The 20080-nt window shown below is 32.8% G+C and overlaps 4 protein-coding genes and 2 pseudogenes across 4 annotated transcripts; 3 read left to right on the forward strand and 3 right to left on the reverse strand.

Annotated features, from left to right (window-relative positions):
* The first annotated feature begins 484 nt into the window (after window positions 1–484).
* LOC105633354 (Glycine cleavage T-protein family) lies at window positions 485–5353 on the forward strand. The gene is made up of 12 exons (XM_012215932.4): window positions 485–813; window positions 939–1040; window positions 1462–1495; window positions 1620–1693; window positions 1826–1891; window positions 1986–2050; window positions 2673–2760; window positions 2840–2905; window positions 3539–3704; window positions 4592–4675; window positions 4756–4883; window positions 4999–5353. Exons 1-12 carry the CDS (start codon window positions 559–561, stop codon window positions 5200–5202), a joined length of 1332 nt encoding a protein of 443 aa, XP_012071322.3. The 5' UTR covers window positions 485–558; the 3' UTR covers window positions 5203–5353.
* Window positions 5354–5656: 303 nt separating this feature from the next.
* LOC149495234 (putative transcription factor At2g01370) lies at window positions 5657–8449 on the reverse strand (annotated as a pseudogene).
* Window positions 8450–9937: 1488 nt separating this feature from the next.
* On the forward strand, window positions 9938–10345 carry LOC149495235 (uncharacterized; annotated as a pseudogene).
* A 688-nt stretch (window positions 10346–11033) lies between these two features.
* Window positions 11034–11555, reverse strand: LOC119371418 (uncharacterized). The gene has a single exon (XM_037641486.2). The coding sequence runs from the start codon at window positions 11553–11555 to the stop codon at window positions 11034–11036; it is 522 nt and encodes a 173-aa protein (XP_037497414.1).
* A 1226-nt stretch (window positions 11556–12781) lies between these two features.
* LOC105633353 (uncharacterized) lies at window positions 12782–13386 on the forward strand. The gene has a single exon (XM_012215931.4). It carries the CDS (start codon window positions 12794–12796, stop codon window positions 13202–13204), a length of 411 nt encoding a protein of 136 aa, XP_012071321.1. The 5' UTR covers window positions 12782–12793; the 3' UTR covers window positions 13205–13386.
* Window positions 13387–16837: 3451 nt separating this feature from the next.
* On the reverse strand, window positions 16838–18493 carry LOC105633414 (uncharacterized). Its single transcript, XM_020679002.3, has 3 exons — window positions 18198–18493; window positions 17480–18093; window positions 16838–17384 (listed from the first exon to the last, which is right to left on the reverse strand). The coding sequence occupies exons 1-3, from the start codon at window positions 18384–18386 to the stop codon at window positions 16937–16939; spliced, it is 1251 nt and encodes a 416-aa protein (XP_020534661.3). The 5' UTR covers window positions 18387–18493; the 3' UTR covers window positions 16838–16936.
* Between the last annotated feature and the right edge of the window lie 1587 nt (window positions 18494–20080).

Genomic DNA, 20080 nt, shown 5'->3' on the forward strand with positions numbered 1-20080 from the left:
TGACTTACCCTTAACTGTTTTTTTTTTTTTTTTTTTTTTAAATCCTTCCTTTACTATTAACTATTTTAATGAGGCATTTTGGCCATTTTGGCAAGTTTATTTGTTTTTTTAATGTTTTTTAATTGATTGTTTTTAAAAGAAAAGGGGTTAATATGGAATTATGGGCTGGGGTTTCAACCTTCATTTCCACCAATATATCTATACAATTTCAGATAAGAATATTAAAATTTAAATTTATTCCCGAATTGTTAATTTATTATAATAATTTCACATATACAGCATATATTTTTTAAATAGAAAATTATAAACAAATTAAAGAGAAATTACAAAAAAAATATATATATATTTTTTGCACCGGCCATTAAATTAAATTATTCAATTGTATAATAACTACAGAATCAAAACAATGAACATTTCACCATTGATTCCTTCCCTTCCATTTTGGCCACGTGTCAGGCATTTATGTTTTGATAAATCAAAATGATATACCAAACCAAAAACAATTTCCAATTTCTTGGTGAACTCAAGCCTCTGCTTCAGTGTTGTGTTACTCCAGAAATGGCAACTTCAGCGACTGCCTCTGTGATTGGTTCTGCAACTACCCATTTTCACCTCCTTATCAGGACTAGAGCCATTCCCTTCAATTGTCATCCACGATTAAAAGGTGCGTTTTGGGCTGAGAAGCAGAACAGGAAGACCCGGAAACTCATTTCTACTGTTCTTTCATCTAAAACTGATTCTTGGCGTCGGATTTCTGCTTCTGCGGCTTCTCCTTTTGATCTTTCGCCTCCCCCCATCGATCATGACCTCCTCGTAAAACTTCATCCCTTATTGTATTCTTATTATTGTGTCTTTCTTCCAACTTCAATTGATTCTTTATGTATACATACTGATTGAATCAAAATAATGCTTTGAATTGGTGAATTTTCTGCTTACAGGAAATAGTGACGGCAGATGGGGCAAAGGTTTCAGAGGATGAGATCATTGAAACATTCGATAATGATGATGAAGCATTAGATGCATTTAATAATGGGGTTGTGGTGGGTATCCATTTAACTTTGTATTCTTGCTCCAAAAAATGGTTGCTGCCTTATTATGTAACCCGGGATTGTTTAGAATTGAAAATGTTTATTCTCATATGATTTCAGTTTAGATGATACTCATTTTGATTTAATTCTTGCCTTTTGTTTGTTGAATTGAGTAGCTATGACTTGAATCTTTCTAAGATGAAACTTAATTAATTTGAGTGCAATTTGTTGCTGAAGGATGATTTATATGTGGATATAGATTGTTTTACTTTATTCTAGTTCCAACTTAGATTGATAGGTGGTGTTTCCTCAATCAATTATGGTTGAGGTATAGGTTGAATAAAGTATAATGAAATGGCTAACTTTTCTTTCACCATGTGGACCGAGGATGTTTTCTTTTATTTATTTTTCTTTGTGGTTTCTGATGGCTTAGGTCTTGGACTGTTCACATTATGGACGGATAAGGGGTATTTCCTTTTGCTCCTTAATCTTTTCATACATTTTGTATCATAAAGATTTAGTTCTTGTATCGTTGCCATAAAGTTCTCTGCTTGGTGAAAATAATGGAATTTGTCTCTATGATATTTGAAGTCAGTGGAGATGATCGTATTCAGTTTCTTCACAACCAAAGCACTGCAAATTTTGAATGTCTTCATGAAGGAGAGGTAAAATTAGGAGGGACATGCCGCTGTTGTATTCCATTTGTATAGTCAATGCAAACTTCTATTACAATTTTATTCTTACTTGATGCGGTCTTATGCGGTAATTGATAGGTTTTGTTCGATTGAAATCCATAGGGATGTGACACTGTCTTTGTTACGGCAACAGCTCGGACAATAGATCTTGCACATGCATGGGTCATGGTATTATCTTTTACCTTGTTTAACATATAGTACTTCACTTTCCGGCAGTAAGTATATCTTTTGGTGACTCATTAGGGTTGTGTGCAACTTGCAGAAAAATTCAGTTATTTTGGTGGTCTCACCAGTGACCTGTGGTAGCCTAACTCAAATGCTGAATAAGTATGGATACAATCTTTTTTGATGTATTTATCAGTTTTCTTGCATGAACGTTTAATCTTTTGTCAAAAGAGCATAATTTTGGAGAATGCATATATCTATATTCTCTTAATTATCTAGTTGTTTCTTCCCGTGTTTTCACATTATGAAAAGGTCAAATCTTTGTTCTCGTAACTTTCCAGTTCTTTTGTTGATGCACACTGGTGTAGTGATGCCTGGGCATCAAATTTCCTATATTTTCATCACTGCCATCCTCCATTTCTAGAATGCCTTAAATTTGATATGATTAGGCTTTTGCTATCATTCAATGAAAACATTACAAGCTTTTGATTTTGGCTGTGCAGATTGTTATCGACAATTTAGATGGTAGTTGCCTGATAAAGATTGAATAATTTGACAACAATTATAGATTTTTTTTTTTTTTTTTGACTTGTTCTTGGTGTTAGCTGCTGATATCTCTGCTTCCTTCCTCACTCTTACCTGTCTCTCTGTTTCTCTCTTTTTCTATTTGGTAATTGCCTGATGAAGAGCTTGTCTTATTTTGGCTCCTTTCTGATTTGTTGTAGTTATGTTTGCTTTATGTTTAATCATTTCTGAGTTGATCTTAACTTTGTCTCACTTGCAGGTATATATTCTTTGCTGACAAAGTGGAAATTCAGGATGTTACTAAGAAAACTTGCTTCTTTATTCTAGCTGGACCCCAAAGCAAACAAGTAAGGAAGTTTCTCATAAATGTGAAATTTTTCTTCCAGTATAGACATTGAGCCTTTACTGCTTGTGGCATGGAAACAGCTAATGATCGACTTGAACCTTGGTGATCTTGTTGGACAACCATATGGCACTCATCGTCATTATAGTGTAAGATATAGAAAATTTCTGCACACCTTTCCCTGTTAAATGTATATTTCTGCACACTCATTGTCATATGGTTTATCCTTATAGTTACAGGATCTCTTAAACCTGCATGCTTGGCTAAAATACTAAGCCAATTAGTTCATGTGAAATGTGGTTTGTGAAATAGGATGTTTTTTTAGAATATCGTCTATGAAGTTTCAGGAAAAAAAAAAAAAAACAGAATATCATCTATGATACATTCTATTACATAATGCAACTACTCCTTTTGACCGTTATCCAGCAGGCTGTATAGCAGTTTCATGTGACAAATCAGTAATTGTCACTCCAATAATTTTTTTTTGTCCTTGTTTGAAGTTATGAACATCAAATCATAATCTAGAGTAGACATCCACTACCTATTTTAATTTAGTGCCTTTTCCCTTAAGAATCTTCCACTATTTCTTAAAATAAATAACATTCACATTTCAATCTGTATTTTCTCCATAATAAATAAGAGATTTGTCATGTTTGTCATTTTTTTCTTTTTTTTGTGTCATATCTTCTCTTATTCTTTTTGATTTATTATGTATTTTTTAATATTTTGTTTGCAACAACAATAAACCTTTGCTACAACAATAAACCTTTATTCAATTTCAGGCGAATGGGATGCCCATTACTGTTGGGGTAGGGAATGTCATTTCTGAAGAAGGTTATTCTTTGTTGATGTCACCAGCTGCTGCTGGATCTGTGTGGAAAACTCTTCTATCTCAGGGTGCAATTCCAATGGGTTCCAACGCCTGGGAAAAACTGAGGATTATTCAAGGTGGTGAACTTTGAGCCATTAGTGCATTACATTTCATGTTTATATATATATATGTAGATATCTATATAGTTTCAACATTCAAATTAACATTATGGAGCCAAGTACTAGTATATCATTTTACCTTACCTATAAAATGGCATGTTCTAATTCATGGTATAAGCACACAAGCATAAAATTGGTGGACTTGGATCCATGCCATGCCTTGCACCATAAATATAAATGTTAAATCTCTTGAAATATGTTTGCTCGACATTGTATCATGGGTATACAATATGGAACCTGCGAAATAACTTTGTGGAAAATAATGTTTTGACATGTGAATCCAATGTACAATTGTCATAAATGTTTTTCCTTTGTCATAACACTTATAACCATAAATGTTATTTCCTTTGTTGCAGCAATATAACTCATCTGGAAGACATTAAGCCTCGTTCATGTCTAATAAAATATTTTCTAACAAAGTGGGACTCTTGTATGAAAGGACATTTATGCTACTAGTCTACTATTACCAGTGTTTGAGCTCAAGTTTTTCTTCTTATACGGCTTTAAAACTATAAGTGCTCAATCCACTAATCATATATGTTAAAATGATTCAAGTGCTTACAGATTAAATGAATCAACTAAATTTGAGCATGAAATTTTTCTTTCTCAAATATGATGTAATTTGTTAATGAGAAAAATTTCATAATCTATTCCCGAGGTTGCGGTGGAGGTGTTTTTTTTTTTTTTTTTTATTGTCAACCTTTTTGACAAACTGGTTTGTTCAATCTCATGTTGCTTCTATAAGGGATGCCTTTTTGGAGACATTTTGCATATGATACTTCTTTTTGGGCTTAATTTATGTCCCAATTGTAAATCTCAGATTTGATTTTTTTTTTTTTTTACAGGAATTCCTGCTCCTGGTAAGGAGCTCACTGATGAATTCAATGTCCTGGAGGCTGGTCTCTGGAACTCTATTTCTCTAAACAAGGGTACCTTAATTCTTCACTGAAGACTACCTGTAATCAGTTGAAAACAAAAATTTTATATGATCCTACTCTTACCTTCGCAGGATGTTATAAAGGACAAGAAACCATTTCTAGACTCATAACTTATGACGGAGTAAAGCAGAGATTATGGGGAATTCATCTGTCAGCACCAGCAGAACCCGGCAGCCTGATTACGATTGATGGAAGAAAAGTACAAGTCCTGTCCTTATTTACACATTAAAACTCAGTTCTATTCATTTGTATGTTATAATATTCCAGTTGGTGTGAAACTTTTTTATAAGTCTTGAAAATTTGAATTTGTGAAGGTGGGAAAACTGACAAGCTACACATCTGGAAGAAAAGAATCAGAACATTTTGCCTTGGGCTACATTAAAAGGCAGACTGTTTCAGAAGGGAGCACTGTAACTGTTGAAGACAACATTGTTGGAACAGTGGCGAACACTCCTTTTCTTGCTCGGCAAAGTCCGCCATCACAAAGCTCCAGCTCGACCTCCATTGATTCATTATAAACACAAATTTACCTTCAATTAAATGTGTTGATGCATAATTTGTTCTTTACTTGAACAGAATCTAGACTATTCGAAACAACTTGTAAATTAAATGTGTACGGAATAAGAAATATTTACTTGTGGAATGGAACTTCAAACATCATTTCACTGATCTGATTTCTCTCCAAATATAGTAAAGACGCACTTGTTTCATTATTTGCACCGAGAATATGAGAGTTACAAAGGTAATACTCATCCTCAGGTTATTTGATTACATGAAAACTGTATTTTTTGGCAGACAAATTCTATAAAAGAATTGTAAAGGAAGCATGTACCATTTTACTTATTTCTGAAAGGAACAAAAACTATAATCTCTACTACAAAAATGATAAAATCAATTAAATTCTGGAAAGAGCATGAACCAAAAGTCATGCATCATTTTACTATAACTAAGCTAGAAGTACTAATATATTAACTAACTGATGCTTTTCAATATGAGTTCATTCTGCTCCTCTATCAACCTTGCTTTCATGAGCTTGACTTGAGTTTCAGCCACCTGCAACTTCCTCCACTTCTCTTCTAATTTCTTTGCTTTCGAATTTCTAATACAAGTCAGTTTTTGCTTTATGTAATTAGCTCCTTAACTTGGCAATGTATAATCAGAAAACTGATCTAACTTCAGCTACTCATTCAAGTGTGGATACATAGACCAAAATTCATCTTCTTCTCCTTCTTTCTTTTCCTTATTCTCGCTGCCCCATATCAACGAAAGCATAAACATTTTCTCTTCATGAGATTTCAAGAAATCTAATGTCTGTCCATCTTCAAGCCTTTCTTTATTGTTTTTATATTTTTTCTTTAACCGCCAAATCTTGTCATATAATTGTTTTTGGCAAACCTTAACGTGAAGAAAATCCTTAATAAATTCAAGAAATGCAGTAACATTATCACATGCATAATTTCCCGTCGTCTCATGAAAATCGATCATACCTTTTAAAACTGTAATCTCTGTTGGGTTTGGGTTCCCTTCCTATGGGGTAAAAGCCCATATTTTGAAGTCTATTAAACTAATTATTGTTTTACAATTTTGCCCCTCAACTAACAGCCATATTTATGATATTTTTGGCTGCTATTTGATTGATACACACATCCAAAAACCGTGTGAGAAAAACAGAAAAGAAGAGGAGAGGAGAGGGATTTTTTTTTGCACAGCCCCATCCAGCACCAGCCATCGTGTTCTGGAGATTCCCGAAGTTCCAACTGTTGGATCTCTGTGATATTTGGGTACGTTGTTCTTTACTCTCTGTTCTTGATTCTCACTGAAGGGATTTTGATTTGGAGGTTCAGAGATTGAGTTATGGCTCTGAATCCGAAGCTGTCCTGCTTTCAGCTCTGCATAGCTTCATTTTCTTCAGCGTTTCGGCAGTCACCCTTTGTCGGATTGAGCTGATTTTTGGTGAGCATGTTTCTAACATCCAATTCTTAATTCTGGCCAATCAGTTTAATTTTTGGATGAGTAGAACATTTTTAAATGTATTTAGAACAGTAGCTGTGTTTTGTGATCACTCCACCATTGTGTTGTTACACATTTGCTTGTGGTATATCTACATTTTTTGTGGTTGTAGCTTGCTGTAATTTGTAAGATAATATTTGTGATATTGAACTTTATTTCCTTGGACCAAAGGAGAGGTCCCGAGGTTTTATCCTTCACACCGGAGGAGTTTTCCACGTAAAAAGATTTGTGTTCGTGTGGTGATTGTTTTTTTTTTTTTTTTTTTTTTTTTTTTTGATTGTGCATGATTTGGGGTAGCTTGTGTTACTTGAATTTGTTACTCATTGTTACTCCTAACAGATTCATTCAAGTGGGGAAGTTTTTGTTGTGAAGTTATTTTGTGATACTTCCCATCACAGTGGAGCTGCGGCTATTTTGTTGATTGAGCAGTTTTGCTTGTTTGAATTATAGAGGTAAATATGAGTAAAATGATTTGTTTGGATGGCACAAACTATCACACTTGGAAAGGAAAGATGAAAGATCTTTTGTTTTTAAAGAAACTACATTTGCCTGTATTTGCCTTTTGATTTGTTTGCAGATCTTTCAAATGTAGTTTGTGCCATCCAAACAAATCATTTTACTCATATTTACCTCCATAATTCAAATAAGCAAAACTGCTCAATCAACAAAATAACCGCAGCTCTGACACCACTGTGATGGGAAGTATCACAAAATAATTTCACAACAAAAACTTCCCCACTTTAATGAATCTATTAGGAGTAACAAATTCAAGTAACACAAGCTACCCCAAATCATGCACAATTGAAAAAAAAAAAAAATTCACCACACAAATACAAATCTTTTTACGTGGAAAACTCCTTAAAAACCACGGGACCTCTCCTCCGGTCTAAGGAAATAAAGTTCACTATCACAAATATTATCTTACAAATTACAGCAAGCTACAACCACAAAAAATGTAGCTATACCACAAACAAATGTGTAACAACACAATGGTGGAGTGATCACAAAACACAGCTACTGTTCTAAATACATTTAAAAATGTTCTACTCATCCAAAAATTAAACTGATTGGCCAGAATTAAGAATTGGATGTTAGAAACATGCTCACCAAAAATCAGCTCAATCCGACAAAGGGTGACTACCGAAACGCTGAAGAAAATGAAGCTATGCAGAGCTGAAAGCAGGACAGCTTCGGATTCAGAGCCATAACTCAATCTCTGAACCTCTAAATCAAAATCCCTTCAGTGAGAATCAAGAATAGAGAGTAAAGAACAACATAGCCAAAAATATCATAAATATGGCTGTTAGTTGAGGGGCAAAATTGTAAAACAATAATTAGTTTAATGGACTACAAAATATGAGCTTTTACCACATAGGAAGAGAACCCAAACCCAACAATCTCGTCATCTTCACTCCATATTGTCTTAGACACATTCTTTGATTCTTGAAAACACTTGTTGAATTTTTCGTCTTGTTGGCCAATGCTTTCTTCTACTTCTTCAATTTTTTCTGTTTCTGCTTTAACTTCTTCATCAACTGCTCCTTCCTCTTCAGGATCTTCTTCAACTACTCCTTCCTCTTCAGGATCCTCTTCTTCAACTAGTTCTTCCTCTACTTCAACATAGAGTACAATATCAGGATCATCTTCTTCAATATAGAGTTCTTCTTCTCCGTAGTATTGGTCTTCCATGTTCTTGAATCTTTTACTACAGTAATCGTCCACTTGAGAAAAGAGATTCTTTCGCTTATAATACATATTGCGAGAATTACCATGCATAAGCTCTCTATACACGTGCGTGTATATCTATATATATATATATATATATATATACATATATATATATATATACGGAAATCCTATTCCTACAATAATATTAGATAAAAACCCATTATCTTTATTTCTTTTTTTATACAATATTTTTTATTATCTTTATTTTTATCTTTATTTCCAATATTAAATCAATGGTTTACTTGAAATTTATATAATTTTTCTATCCATTAATTGGAGATGACACTTTTTTTTTATAAATAACTTCTGGATTTTTTTAGACTAAATCATGTTATGATAAACATATATTAATACGAGACACCGACGAGTTAGAATAAAAATTTATAGAAAAAAAACTTATTATTATTAATTTTATTTCTAAACAAAGAGATTAATTCTATAAAAATCTTTTATTTGCTTCCTAATATAAAGAAAAAATGCATTATTATATAATTATTATTATTTCCTTTTGCTAGTAATTATTTAAGAAAATATTTTGAAGTGCAAGATCCTAGCTAGTGAGTGAGTTCCTATATATTTATTACAATATCATATTAGAAAGACAATTAGAGAGCACGTATTAGCCGTTTATCTTTGCAGGAAGCGATATATTATTATCTCATTTTTCAATTTGGAAAGGACTACAAGGCAAGCGTTAACATTTGTGCTATCCGATCTTGAATTGCTGACATTGATGTTGCTATGTGACAAATTGATCAAAAAAAAAAAAAAAGCAAGTCAAAACCTAATAGAACCAAAGAACAACAAAAAGAAAAAACACCATACTACAAAACCATAATCGACAGCAAAGAATCCTAAACTGATGGTCATGAACATTTATTCCAACGAAAAATTCAAAGCAATTACCAAGGCATTAATTTATTCCAAACAACAATGCAAGTCACAAAAGAAATTGTAGCATCAACACCCATTTTTGCCAAACTATCTGCTAAAAAATTATGTTCATGCATAACATGAGTAAATGAAATATTTTCGAAAGATTGAACCAAAAAATCAAACTTATTAAAGCGCTCTCACCACTTCCATGGGGCTTATCTCTGTGTTATCCAACAAATAGCGACCTTATAGTCAGACTCAATAATTATTGGATTGCTTCTTAAGGATATAGATTGTGATAATAAATCAACTGCCGTAAAAATGGCAAGTAGTTCTGCTTCATTAGACCCTTGAATACCCACAGATTCAGAAAACAGACAAGAGATCAGACCCTGAGAGTTTTCTAAGCACCCCACCAATACCTTCAGGTACAGGTTTACCCTTTGATGATCCATCAACATTGAACTTTAAAATTCCAAACAGTCCAAGAAATAGATGACAATGCTAGTCACTTTGGTTTCTCCTTTTAAATGTGTCTTATTGCTATGATTACTTGGTCTAAATAAATGCATTATCTTAGTTATTTTTTAATCAATTGAGTGATAAAAAAGAAAGTCAGAAACAAGAAACACATCAAGCATGGCATAGAAGGAAGGAGGAATTGTCAAGAATGGTCATGAAGAGGGGCTCAAAATGGCAATTTCTCTTCTTGAGGAGTTCGAACTTCCTTTGGGGCTCTTACCTCTGAAGATGTGATCGAAGTTAGGTTTCGTTAGGGATACAGGATACATGTGGATCCTGCAAAAGAAGAAGGTGGAGCACAAATTCAAGATGATCAGCAAGCTTGTGAACTATGATAGTCAAATAACAGGTTATGTAAGCAAGAAGTTGATCAAAAAACTCAAGGGAGTGAAGGCCAAGGAGCTCATGCTTTGGCCTCCGGTTAGTGAGATAATTGTCGATGAACCACCCACTGGTAAAATTCACTTCAAGAGCCTTGCCGGAATCGCCAAAATTTTCCCAGTTGAGGCATTTGCTGCTGGCTAGTAAGACACTGCAACTGATTGCTGTTGAAGGTCCACCAAGCACCTCTGCAACAATTCTGCATGCTACACATCTGGAAAAAAAGAATCAGAACATTTTGCCTTGGGCTACATTCAGAAAGGAGCACTATAACTGTTGGAGACAACATTGTTGGAACAGTGGTGAACACTCCTTTTCTTGCTCGGCAAAGTCCACCATCACAAAGCTCTAGCTCGACCTCCATTGATTCATTATAAACACAAATTTACCTTCAATTAAATGTGTTGATGCATAATTTGTTCTTTACTTGCACAAAATCTAGACTATTGGAAACAACTTGTAAATTAAATGTTTACAGAATAAGAAATATTTACTTGTGGAATGGAGCTTTAAACATCATGTTACTCATCTGATTTCTCTCCAAGATATAGTAAAAACGCATTTGTTTCATTATTTGCACTGAGAATATGAGAGTTACAAAGGTAATACACATCCTCAGGTTATTTGATTGCATGAAAACTGTATTTTTTGACAGACAAATTCTATAAAAGAATTGTAAAGAAAGCATATACCATTTTACTTATTTCTGAAAGGAACAAAAACAATAATCTCTACTACAAAAATGATAAAATCAATTAAATTCTGGAAAGAGCATGAACCAAAAGTCATGCATCATTTTACTATAACTAAGCTAGAAGTACTAATATAATAACTAACTGATGCTTTTCAATATGAGTTCAGTCTGCTCCTCTATCAACCTTGCTTTCATGAGCTTGAATTGAGTTTCAGCAACCTGCAACTTCCTCCACTTCTCCTCTAATTCCTCTGCCTTCGAATTTCCAATACAACTCAGTTTTTGCTTTATGTAATTAGCTCCATAACCAGGCAGTTTTTGCTTTATGTAATTAGCTCCATAACCAGGCAATGTATATTCAGAAAATTGATCCAACTTCAGCGACTCATTCAAGCGTGGATACATAGACCAAAAATCCTCTTCTTCTCCTTGTTTCTTTTCCTTATTCTCGCTGCCCCATATTTTCAACGAAAGCATAAACAGTTTCTCTTCATCAGATCTCGAGAAATCTAATGTCTGTCCATCTTCAATCTTTTCTTTATTGTTCTTATATTTTTGCTTTAACCGCCTAATTTTGTCATGTAATTGTTTTTGGGAAACCTTAACGTGAAGAAAAGCCTTTAATAAATTCAAGAAACGCAGTAACATCATCACATGCATAATTTCCCGTCGTCTCATGAAAATCGATCATAGCTTTTAAAACTGTAATCTCGTCATCTTCATTCCATAGTGTCTTAGAACCCTTATTGAATTTTTTGTCTTGTTGGCCAATTCTTTCTCCTACTTCTTCTATTTTTTCAGTTTCTGCTTTAACTTCTTGTTCAACTTGGTCTTCCTCTTCAATATGCTCCTCAACGTGTTCTTCCTCTGCAGTACGCTCTTCAACTACTACTTCCTCTTAGGATCTTCTTCAACTACTCCTTCCTCTTCAGGATCCTCTTCTTCAACTAGTTTTTCCTCTACTTCAACATAGAGTACTTCCATTTCAGGATCATCTTCTTCAATATAGAGTTCTTCTTCCTCTGTGTCTTCTTCTTCTCCGCAGTGTTGGTCTTCCATGTTCTTTAATCTTTTACTGCAGTAATCGTCCACTTGAGAAAAGGGATCATCATCTGATAATTCATCAATAAGGAACTTTCGCTTGTGATCCATATTGGAAAATCTGGTCGGGTTTTGAGATTGTGAGAATTACCATGCATGAGCTCTCTATACACGTATATATATATATATATATATATATATATATATACGGAAATCCTATTCCCATTCTCATTCGGAAATCCTTTTATATTACCCATTGGATTACCTGCAATATATTTTATTTTTATTTTATCCTTGGTCAATTAGGATTTGGATTCAGTTCAAAATCGGATTAATTCCACAATCGTAAAACAACTACAATATTGTTAAATAAAAACCCATTATCATTATTTCTTTTTTTATGCAATATTTTTTTATTATCTTTATTTCTAATATTAAATCAATCGTTTAATTCAATTTATATAATTTTTTCTATCCATTAATCGAAGTTGACACTTTTTTATAAAGAACTTGTGGATTTTTTTTAGACTAAATCATGTTAGGGAGATCCAATTTGATGAATATAAATTAATTGTAGGGGCCAAAAAGCACTTGAATGTTTGAACCTAATTTAATTTTTGGATCCAAACCCAAGTGGTGTCTTGATACCCTTGTCCTGTCTTTCTCCCTTTTCTAGTTTCAAACAAACCCGTTCTGGAGGTTATTACAATGCTAGTCACTTTGGTTTCTCCTTTTAAATGTGTCTTATTGATATGATTACTTGGTATAAATAAAAGCATTATCTTTGTTACTTTGAATCAAACAAATCACAGAGTGATAAAAAAGAAAGTAAGAAACTAGAAATTAACACATCAAGCATGGCAGAGAAGGAAGGAGGAATTGTCAAGGAGGGTCATGAAGAGGGGCTTAAAATGGCAATTTCTCTTCTTGAGGAGTTTGAACTTCCGTTGGGGCTCTTACCTCTGGAAGATGTGATCGAAGTTGGTTTCGTTAGGGATAAAGGATACATGTGGATCCTGCAAAAGAAGAAGGTGGAGCACAAATTCAAGATGATCAGCAAGCTTGTGAGCTATGATAGTCAAATAACAGGTTATGTAAGCAAGAAGTTGATCAAGAAACTCAAGGGAGTGAAGGCCAAGGAGCTCATGCTTTGGCCTCCAGTTAGTGAGATAATTGTTGATGACCCACCTACTGGTAAAATTCACTTCAAGAGCCTTGCTGGGATCACCAAAACTTTCCCAGTTGAGGCATTTGCTGCTGGCCAGTGAGACACAGCAAGCGATTGTTGTTGAAGGTGCACCAGGCACCTCTGCAACAATTCTACATGCTTTTAAATCTCAAGTATAATTGTCCTTTTGCTGCATTGTATTTCACTATTTCATTTTGCAGTTCTCTTGACAAGGATTTGATGAGCTAATCAAACCAGTGTGTAGAAAGACAATAAAATTCAAGAAATGGAGTTTTTTTTTTATCACAAAATATTGTTTGGCAATTCTTCTCAATTATAATAGCTAATGTGGACAGGGTCATTAATCTTACCCAAGCAAGATCATTAATTGATAATATATATATATATATATATATATATATATATATATATATATATATATATATATATATTAGAATTGCATTGGTGAAAAATAATCAAGATTTAAGGTCAAATTAAGTAGCAGTACTGCAGCCAAATCTCTGAATCTACAAAAGAAAGAGGGAGAGAGAGAGACTGCGTTTGGCCAAACCAAGCCACAATCATTTCCTCATCATTTAGCAAATTCTAATTTTTAAAGCATTCAACCCAAGAAAAAGATCCTACCTTTTTTATCTGATTAGATGATTCCCTTCTCTATCTTATATATGACGATCCAGAAACCCAACACCTGGAATTGATGAACCAGTATTTAACATAAACAACGCACAGTCTTCAGGCCATTAGTGTAGAAATGGCCAATCTTGATTGTCTTCTTCTCTTATTTCTTTCTGTTTATGTAATTTCCCTTACCCATGGAGCAAAAACTAGCTTTTCTTCTTCTGGCTTCAATAATATATCATCCCAATGTCCCATGGACCTTAACAATGCTGTGAGAATCCCATGGAACAAAACTTCTTGCCAAAATTACAAGCCATCAACAAGCGACAACACCAATCCTCAAAACGACATCACTTCTAAAAACCAATGTTGCAGGACTCTCCTCTCGGTCTTTGAAATTGGCCTTGCTAAGCATCTCAAAGAAACTCATCTCAAAGAAACCAATGTTGAAGCTTCTCTGCTCTTGTTTTTGGCTTGTCTAGTGCTGGTGTTGCTGTTTTCGTCATATCCAGTTTGTTAGCATTGTATTTCTGGTTTGGTTTAGAGGAACAAGAGTCTAGGCCAAAGATTGGGTCGATTTGGTTCAAGATGGGCTGATTGGTTCATGGTTCAATACAATTATAAGGGGAAAATTTAATGAGAAGTATATGATTCGAGCTATTTCTCATTTAAACATTTGATTGTCAAAATAAAACACTATTTAAATAGAACTTATAACCCAGTTTGAATTATCTAAATAACATACAGATTTTTGCCATTGGATTAATTTTAATATATCAAATAGGCTATTATTAAGCTAGCATTTAATTAACCATTGCATTATTAACTCAAACGATTCACAAAATAACAAAAATTAATAAAATATATGAATAAACGAAAATACAAATTAAATTAAAACAATTTGTATAAATAAAATTAAATAATTTTACAATTTCTCTTATTTTACCTCTTGAAAAAGAAGGGATTCATACTTTTTTAAAAAAAAAAGAAAAAAAAGAAAAACTTCATTAGAGATGACTTACAGAGAGAAAACAAACATGGAGGTACACCCTTCCAAACTTGGAAACTAATATGGTTATACGAAGCTCAGGTTAACTCGTATTAGCTTGTCTTCAAATTTAACGAAAGGAGGTATCCACTCGACGATTTAAAATATAAAGAACAACCGTCAACCATTAAACCAAATGGAGAAAATCTTGTTTTGCAGAACAAAGAGATGAAACCAAGAGAAGCAAATCAGTATAAATACAACCTTCTGCACCTACATTTTCTTCAATTCAAACCAAGATAGAACGAAAGGACAAAGCTTCAATTCAAGAAGAGTATAGCAAAATAATAAAAATACAGAGATCAAGAAGAAGAGTGAAAAGCATCATCCGTTCCGAGTATATATTTTAAAAGCCAGCTGACAATCTAACCAATGCACTGCGAAGGTGTCTCCCTCCCTGACTTCCCAATTACGGTTATTAAAATGGGCTCTTGTTCTTTCCAGAACAAGATCCCAATTCCAATTAGAAAGTACATATAGTTGATTGATCTTTGCAAGAACTGTATCGTAATATGAAATTCCAGTTAGAATATCAATGGCTTCGAAGCTAATACTTTTATTCTGACGTAGAAATTTTTTTACGTCCTGGGGGAAGTGATTGCAACACTGCAAAGTGGGTAACACGAGACGACTGAATCCTGAATCATGTGTTTCAAAATCATGCTTAGCCAAGATTTTGTGAATTGGCCAATCTTCTCCACCAGAACCAGTCATGGTTTAATACAAAGAGATGAAGAGAAATATAAGAAGAAAATTTATGAAATGCGTTGATAGTTATATACTTTATAATGATAGTTGTGTGTGTGTATGTGTGTGTATATATATATATATATATATATATATATATATATATATATATATATATAGTTTGGACATTTATAATACAATGTTTTTAAAAGGCATGATGATATGTAATTAATTACTGTGATAATAATATCATAATTTTTATTAATTATTAGAAGCATGCCTTTCAACTTAACCAATTTTCCTATTACTCGTTGTTTATATTTATATAAAAAAAATTTGGAATATCAATTATTTTATATGAAAGAACAAAAATAAAGGTGAAATAGTGCAAAATTAGTTGAATGATCTATTACTAATATTATTAATTTCTATTTACACTCTGCTTAGTATAAATAAATTCAAAATATGGAATTCATTTATAAATTAATTCTAATAGAATTCATTTGTGAATGAATTTTTTATATTTGATATGATTAATTTAAAATATATAATTCAATTGAATTCCATATAATCATGTTTGGAACAAATTCATAATAGAAAATTCATTTGCTTTTATTTTTTAAAATATCCTTGAAATAGTAATTTCACAAAAATAAATAATAAAATATCAACTATATTTATGTTATGCTATACAATTTTTTTTATGATTTTATCAGTAAATAAAAATAATATTAATAAAATTATTGCATTTAATTTAGTGATAAATATATATTTAACTTGAATTCTCACCTCAATAATAAAAAATATTAAAACAAAAGATGAAAAATATTAAAATAAAAAATACTAATAATAAGAAAATACATTTCTAAAAAACACAAAAATATGAATTTGTGAATGAATTCCACAAAAGTTTATGGAATTCATTTGTTCCAAATAAGGGGTTAGATTCAAACTCTCTATATAAAACTTAAAGATGATGTGAATATCACCAATTTGACATTAAATTAATTTAACTTACCTTTTGTTTCGAATAAATAAATTTCATGAAATTTTGAGGAATTCATTTATAATTTCAAATTTGTGTCTTATTGCAAAAAAAAAATGAAGAGTTTAATTTTAGGAATTTAATTCTACAAACTTGATTATGACTGAACTAAATTCTAAAAAAAGTGAAAATTTCAAATTAATTTCATAAATTTAAAATAAATTAAAGTTTTATAATTCATCATTCTATCCTTCTAAAGTTATTATCCCAATGAATTTTCGATTTTACATTTATTCAAAATATGAAAAATTCATTTATAAATAAATTTTATCTAGAATTCATTTAATATCTCTAACACAATGTTGCAAATACTGTTTCTCTACTCAAGAACAGTCATTTTTATTGAATGTACTGTTACAGCAACATCTACACTATCTTGTTTATCAAATTAATTAATTAAACTATAATTACGATCAACAAGAAAAACAATCTTGTAAAATACTAGAAGCTTGAGTCCGTTGTTCATCACTTAATTCAATTGGAAATTCTACGAAAAATTTAATTCGCAAATCACCTCTCTTTCCTTCTTCTGTGGTTGGCATTCCTTGGCCTCTAATGACCTTTTCAAATCCTGGATATATAATATCATCAAACGACAAACACATTTTCTCTCCTCCTAATAATGGAACTGAAATTGAGCAGCCAGTGAGAGCCTTCACCAAAGGGATTTTAAGTGCCAACTCTAAGTCGTCACCTTCCCTTTCAAATAAGGGATGTCGTTTCTCCTCTACGACGAGAATTATATCTGCTGGATGATAGCCTGGTTTTTCATCTCCCTTGCCTTCGAATGTTATTTTTGTTCCTTTCTTCCATCCTGGCTGTACTCTTATCTTCAACACTTCCTCTTCTTGATCAATTATCCTGCAAGAAAATACATATCCCACATTACTGATGATTCTTTAAAACAAGAAAATATTCTTGGTCGTAAGATGGATATGAAAGAGTTATCAACCTACCCATTTCTGAGAAAACTTCTAGTGATCTTAACTTTCTTGATGCATCCACGGCATAGTTCCTCTAGCGAGCACTCGAGCTTCTTTTCAATGGGTGGAGGGGTTCGCCTCGCGGTGGATTGAGAGTATACAATAGGTGCGCTTCCTTTTAGGGTTGGACTTTTTGCTGGTGAAGAGATTTTAGTTTCTGGGGTACACCTTCTACTGGTGCTTTTTGACCGGGAGGTATCTGGTGCCGGAGATATGCTTCTCCGGCTTGCACTTTGCGATAAATCGGCAGGAGTCGGGGAAGGTGTTCGACTTTTTGCTAGTGAAGAGAATTTAGTTTCTGGGGTACACCTTTTACCGGTGCTTTTTGACCGGGAGGTATCTGGTGCCGGAGATATGCTTCTCCGGCTTGCATTTTGCGATAAATAGGTAGGAGTCGGGGAAGGTGTTCGACTTTTTTTACGTAGACTTTTTAAGTGAACCGAAGGCCGAGAAAAGAAGCTTTCATCCATACTCTTTTTCTGCCGATGAGAAGAAGTTCGTCCTGATGGCAAATCACTCAATGGTGATGTTATAGGCTCATAATCAATAGTTTTTGTGCTTTCTTTAATCTTTTTCTCATTAAGGATCTGAAATCAAAGAAATTCAAGAATTAATAAAAGTAAAGAAAATGAAAAATACATATTTACATTGTGATTTACAACTAGAATAAGACAATGCATGATTAATTTACCATGAAAGCTTCATTAATTTGTTGTAATTTGGCTTGTGCTTCAGTTTTGTTAGATGGATTTCTATCAGGATGCCATTTCTTAACAAGAAATTTGTAAGCTTTACACATCTCTTTAACTGGTGCACCTTTAGAAATTCCAAGAATGCTGTGAAAATCTAGTGATATCGGAGAATGAGAGCCGTCTGCCATTGAGAGAATTGCAGAGTGAAAGAAGAAGAAGAAGAAGAAGAAGAAGAAGAAGAAGAAAGATTGAGAAAATGGTAAAAGAAATGACCAGAGAAAAACTGTGTGGTGAAGAGAGGTAATGACGCAAGAAGCTAGCCTTTGTAGGAGGGCTTATATTAGGCACAAATCTGTTTTGGTAGCTTGGAGATGAGAATTGGTTAGTAACTGTACGCTTTCTTGCTCTACTGGTTTTTATTGTTTGCTCCTATTTTTAGGTCATTTTGGTTCCGTTCCATCTGTTATGCATAGGGGTGGCCATACTACCGTTTTCGAAAACCGGAACTGCCGGTTTGGAACCATTGGGAATCGGAATTGAAACCGGTGGCCTATGGTCAGGTTATGGTTTCACCATTTTTGGAACCATGAACCAACGGTTTCAAGAACTGACCAGAACCGTCTGGAATCGACGGTTTTTTCAATCAATTTGAATCGGCAATTCCAAGCAGATTTTGAATTTTATGGCAAACGGCTAAAATCGTTAAGAAATCGAAATTAGAATCGTAACCTTTTAATTCCAAATCGTAATCGAAACCGTTAATTTCCGATTCGGTTTCAGAACCGAAACCAGCGGTTCCAGAACTATGGCCACCCCTTATATATATGCATTGTTATTTCTCTCTTAATAAGTTTATCTTTTTTTTTTTTAAAAAAAAAAATTTCCTTCATTTCTGAGTTTTAAATCAATTTTCTTGCCAATGAATTTGCTAGAAGTTTCAAGTACTGATGGATATAAGGTGTTTGGTTACAAATCCTAAATTTTTTTTTTTTTTTTTTTGAGATTTTCAATCCTAAATATTGGCTTAACTAGCGACCGAATCTACCTAATTATCCTATTAATCGAATGAACCCTAATAATTATAGCACAAAGTAATTATTGAGCATGGATGGAATACTATTTTCTTCATTTTTCCAAAAGAGATTTATAAAAATATTTATGATTTGAAGTTTTAACCTGCCATACACTCCAAAGAATGTTTGAATATAAAGCTAATAATACTATAAATTAATTACATATTACTCATAATTAGTAACAACCAAGGAAAGATTATATTTGAGAAATTCATTATGAAACCAAATAAAAAAAAGATAACAAGATTATGAAAATTACTTTAATGGAAAATATAATTCGTTCAATTTGGACCTTACACAATTTTCGTTATAATTGATTAATGTGATTATAAATACTTTCTACGGTAATTAGAGTTAAAATCTATAATTTAATTCAATTCTACTCCGTCTAAATAAGATATAAAAATAAAAATAAGATATAAATATTAAAAATTAGGGATTGAATTGGTCAATTGGTTAGGTCCGTGATTAATAAGTAATAACAAGCCAATTGTCTCATCAATTATAATACATAAGACCAGAAATTTAGATTTGTAAGGACATATAGTTGACTTGGTGACATGGACATTGACCCTCTTGGCCACGTAACTATTTTGGTAAAATCATGCATCAATGCCGACTTGGAATTGAGAAAATGATTATTTCATTTATTATTTTATAAAATTAAAGAAATATTAATTACTTCTTTCTAATCTTGATTAAAGATGAAGTGAAGATTTGAAGCCAATTATAATTAGTATTTTTTTTTTTTCAAAATTGAATATTCTCAGAAGAGGAAAGAAAAACTCCTCAGAAAACAGGGTGATACG

The sequence above is a fragment of the Jatropha curcas genome, chromosome 6, assembly GCF_041381405.1.
Source record: "Jatropha curcas cultivar XTBG-Jc1 chromosome 6, XTBG_Jcur_1.0, whole genome shotgun sequence".
Taxonomy (NCBI): Eukaryota; Viridiplantae; Streptophyta; class Magnoliopsida; order Malpighiales; family Euphorbiaceae; genus Jatropha; species Jatropha curcas.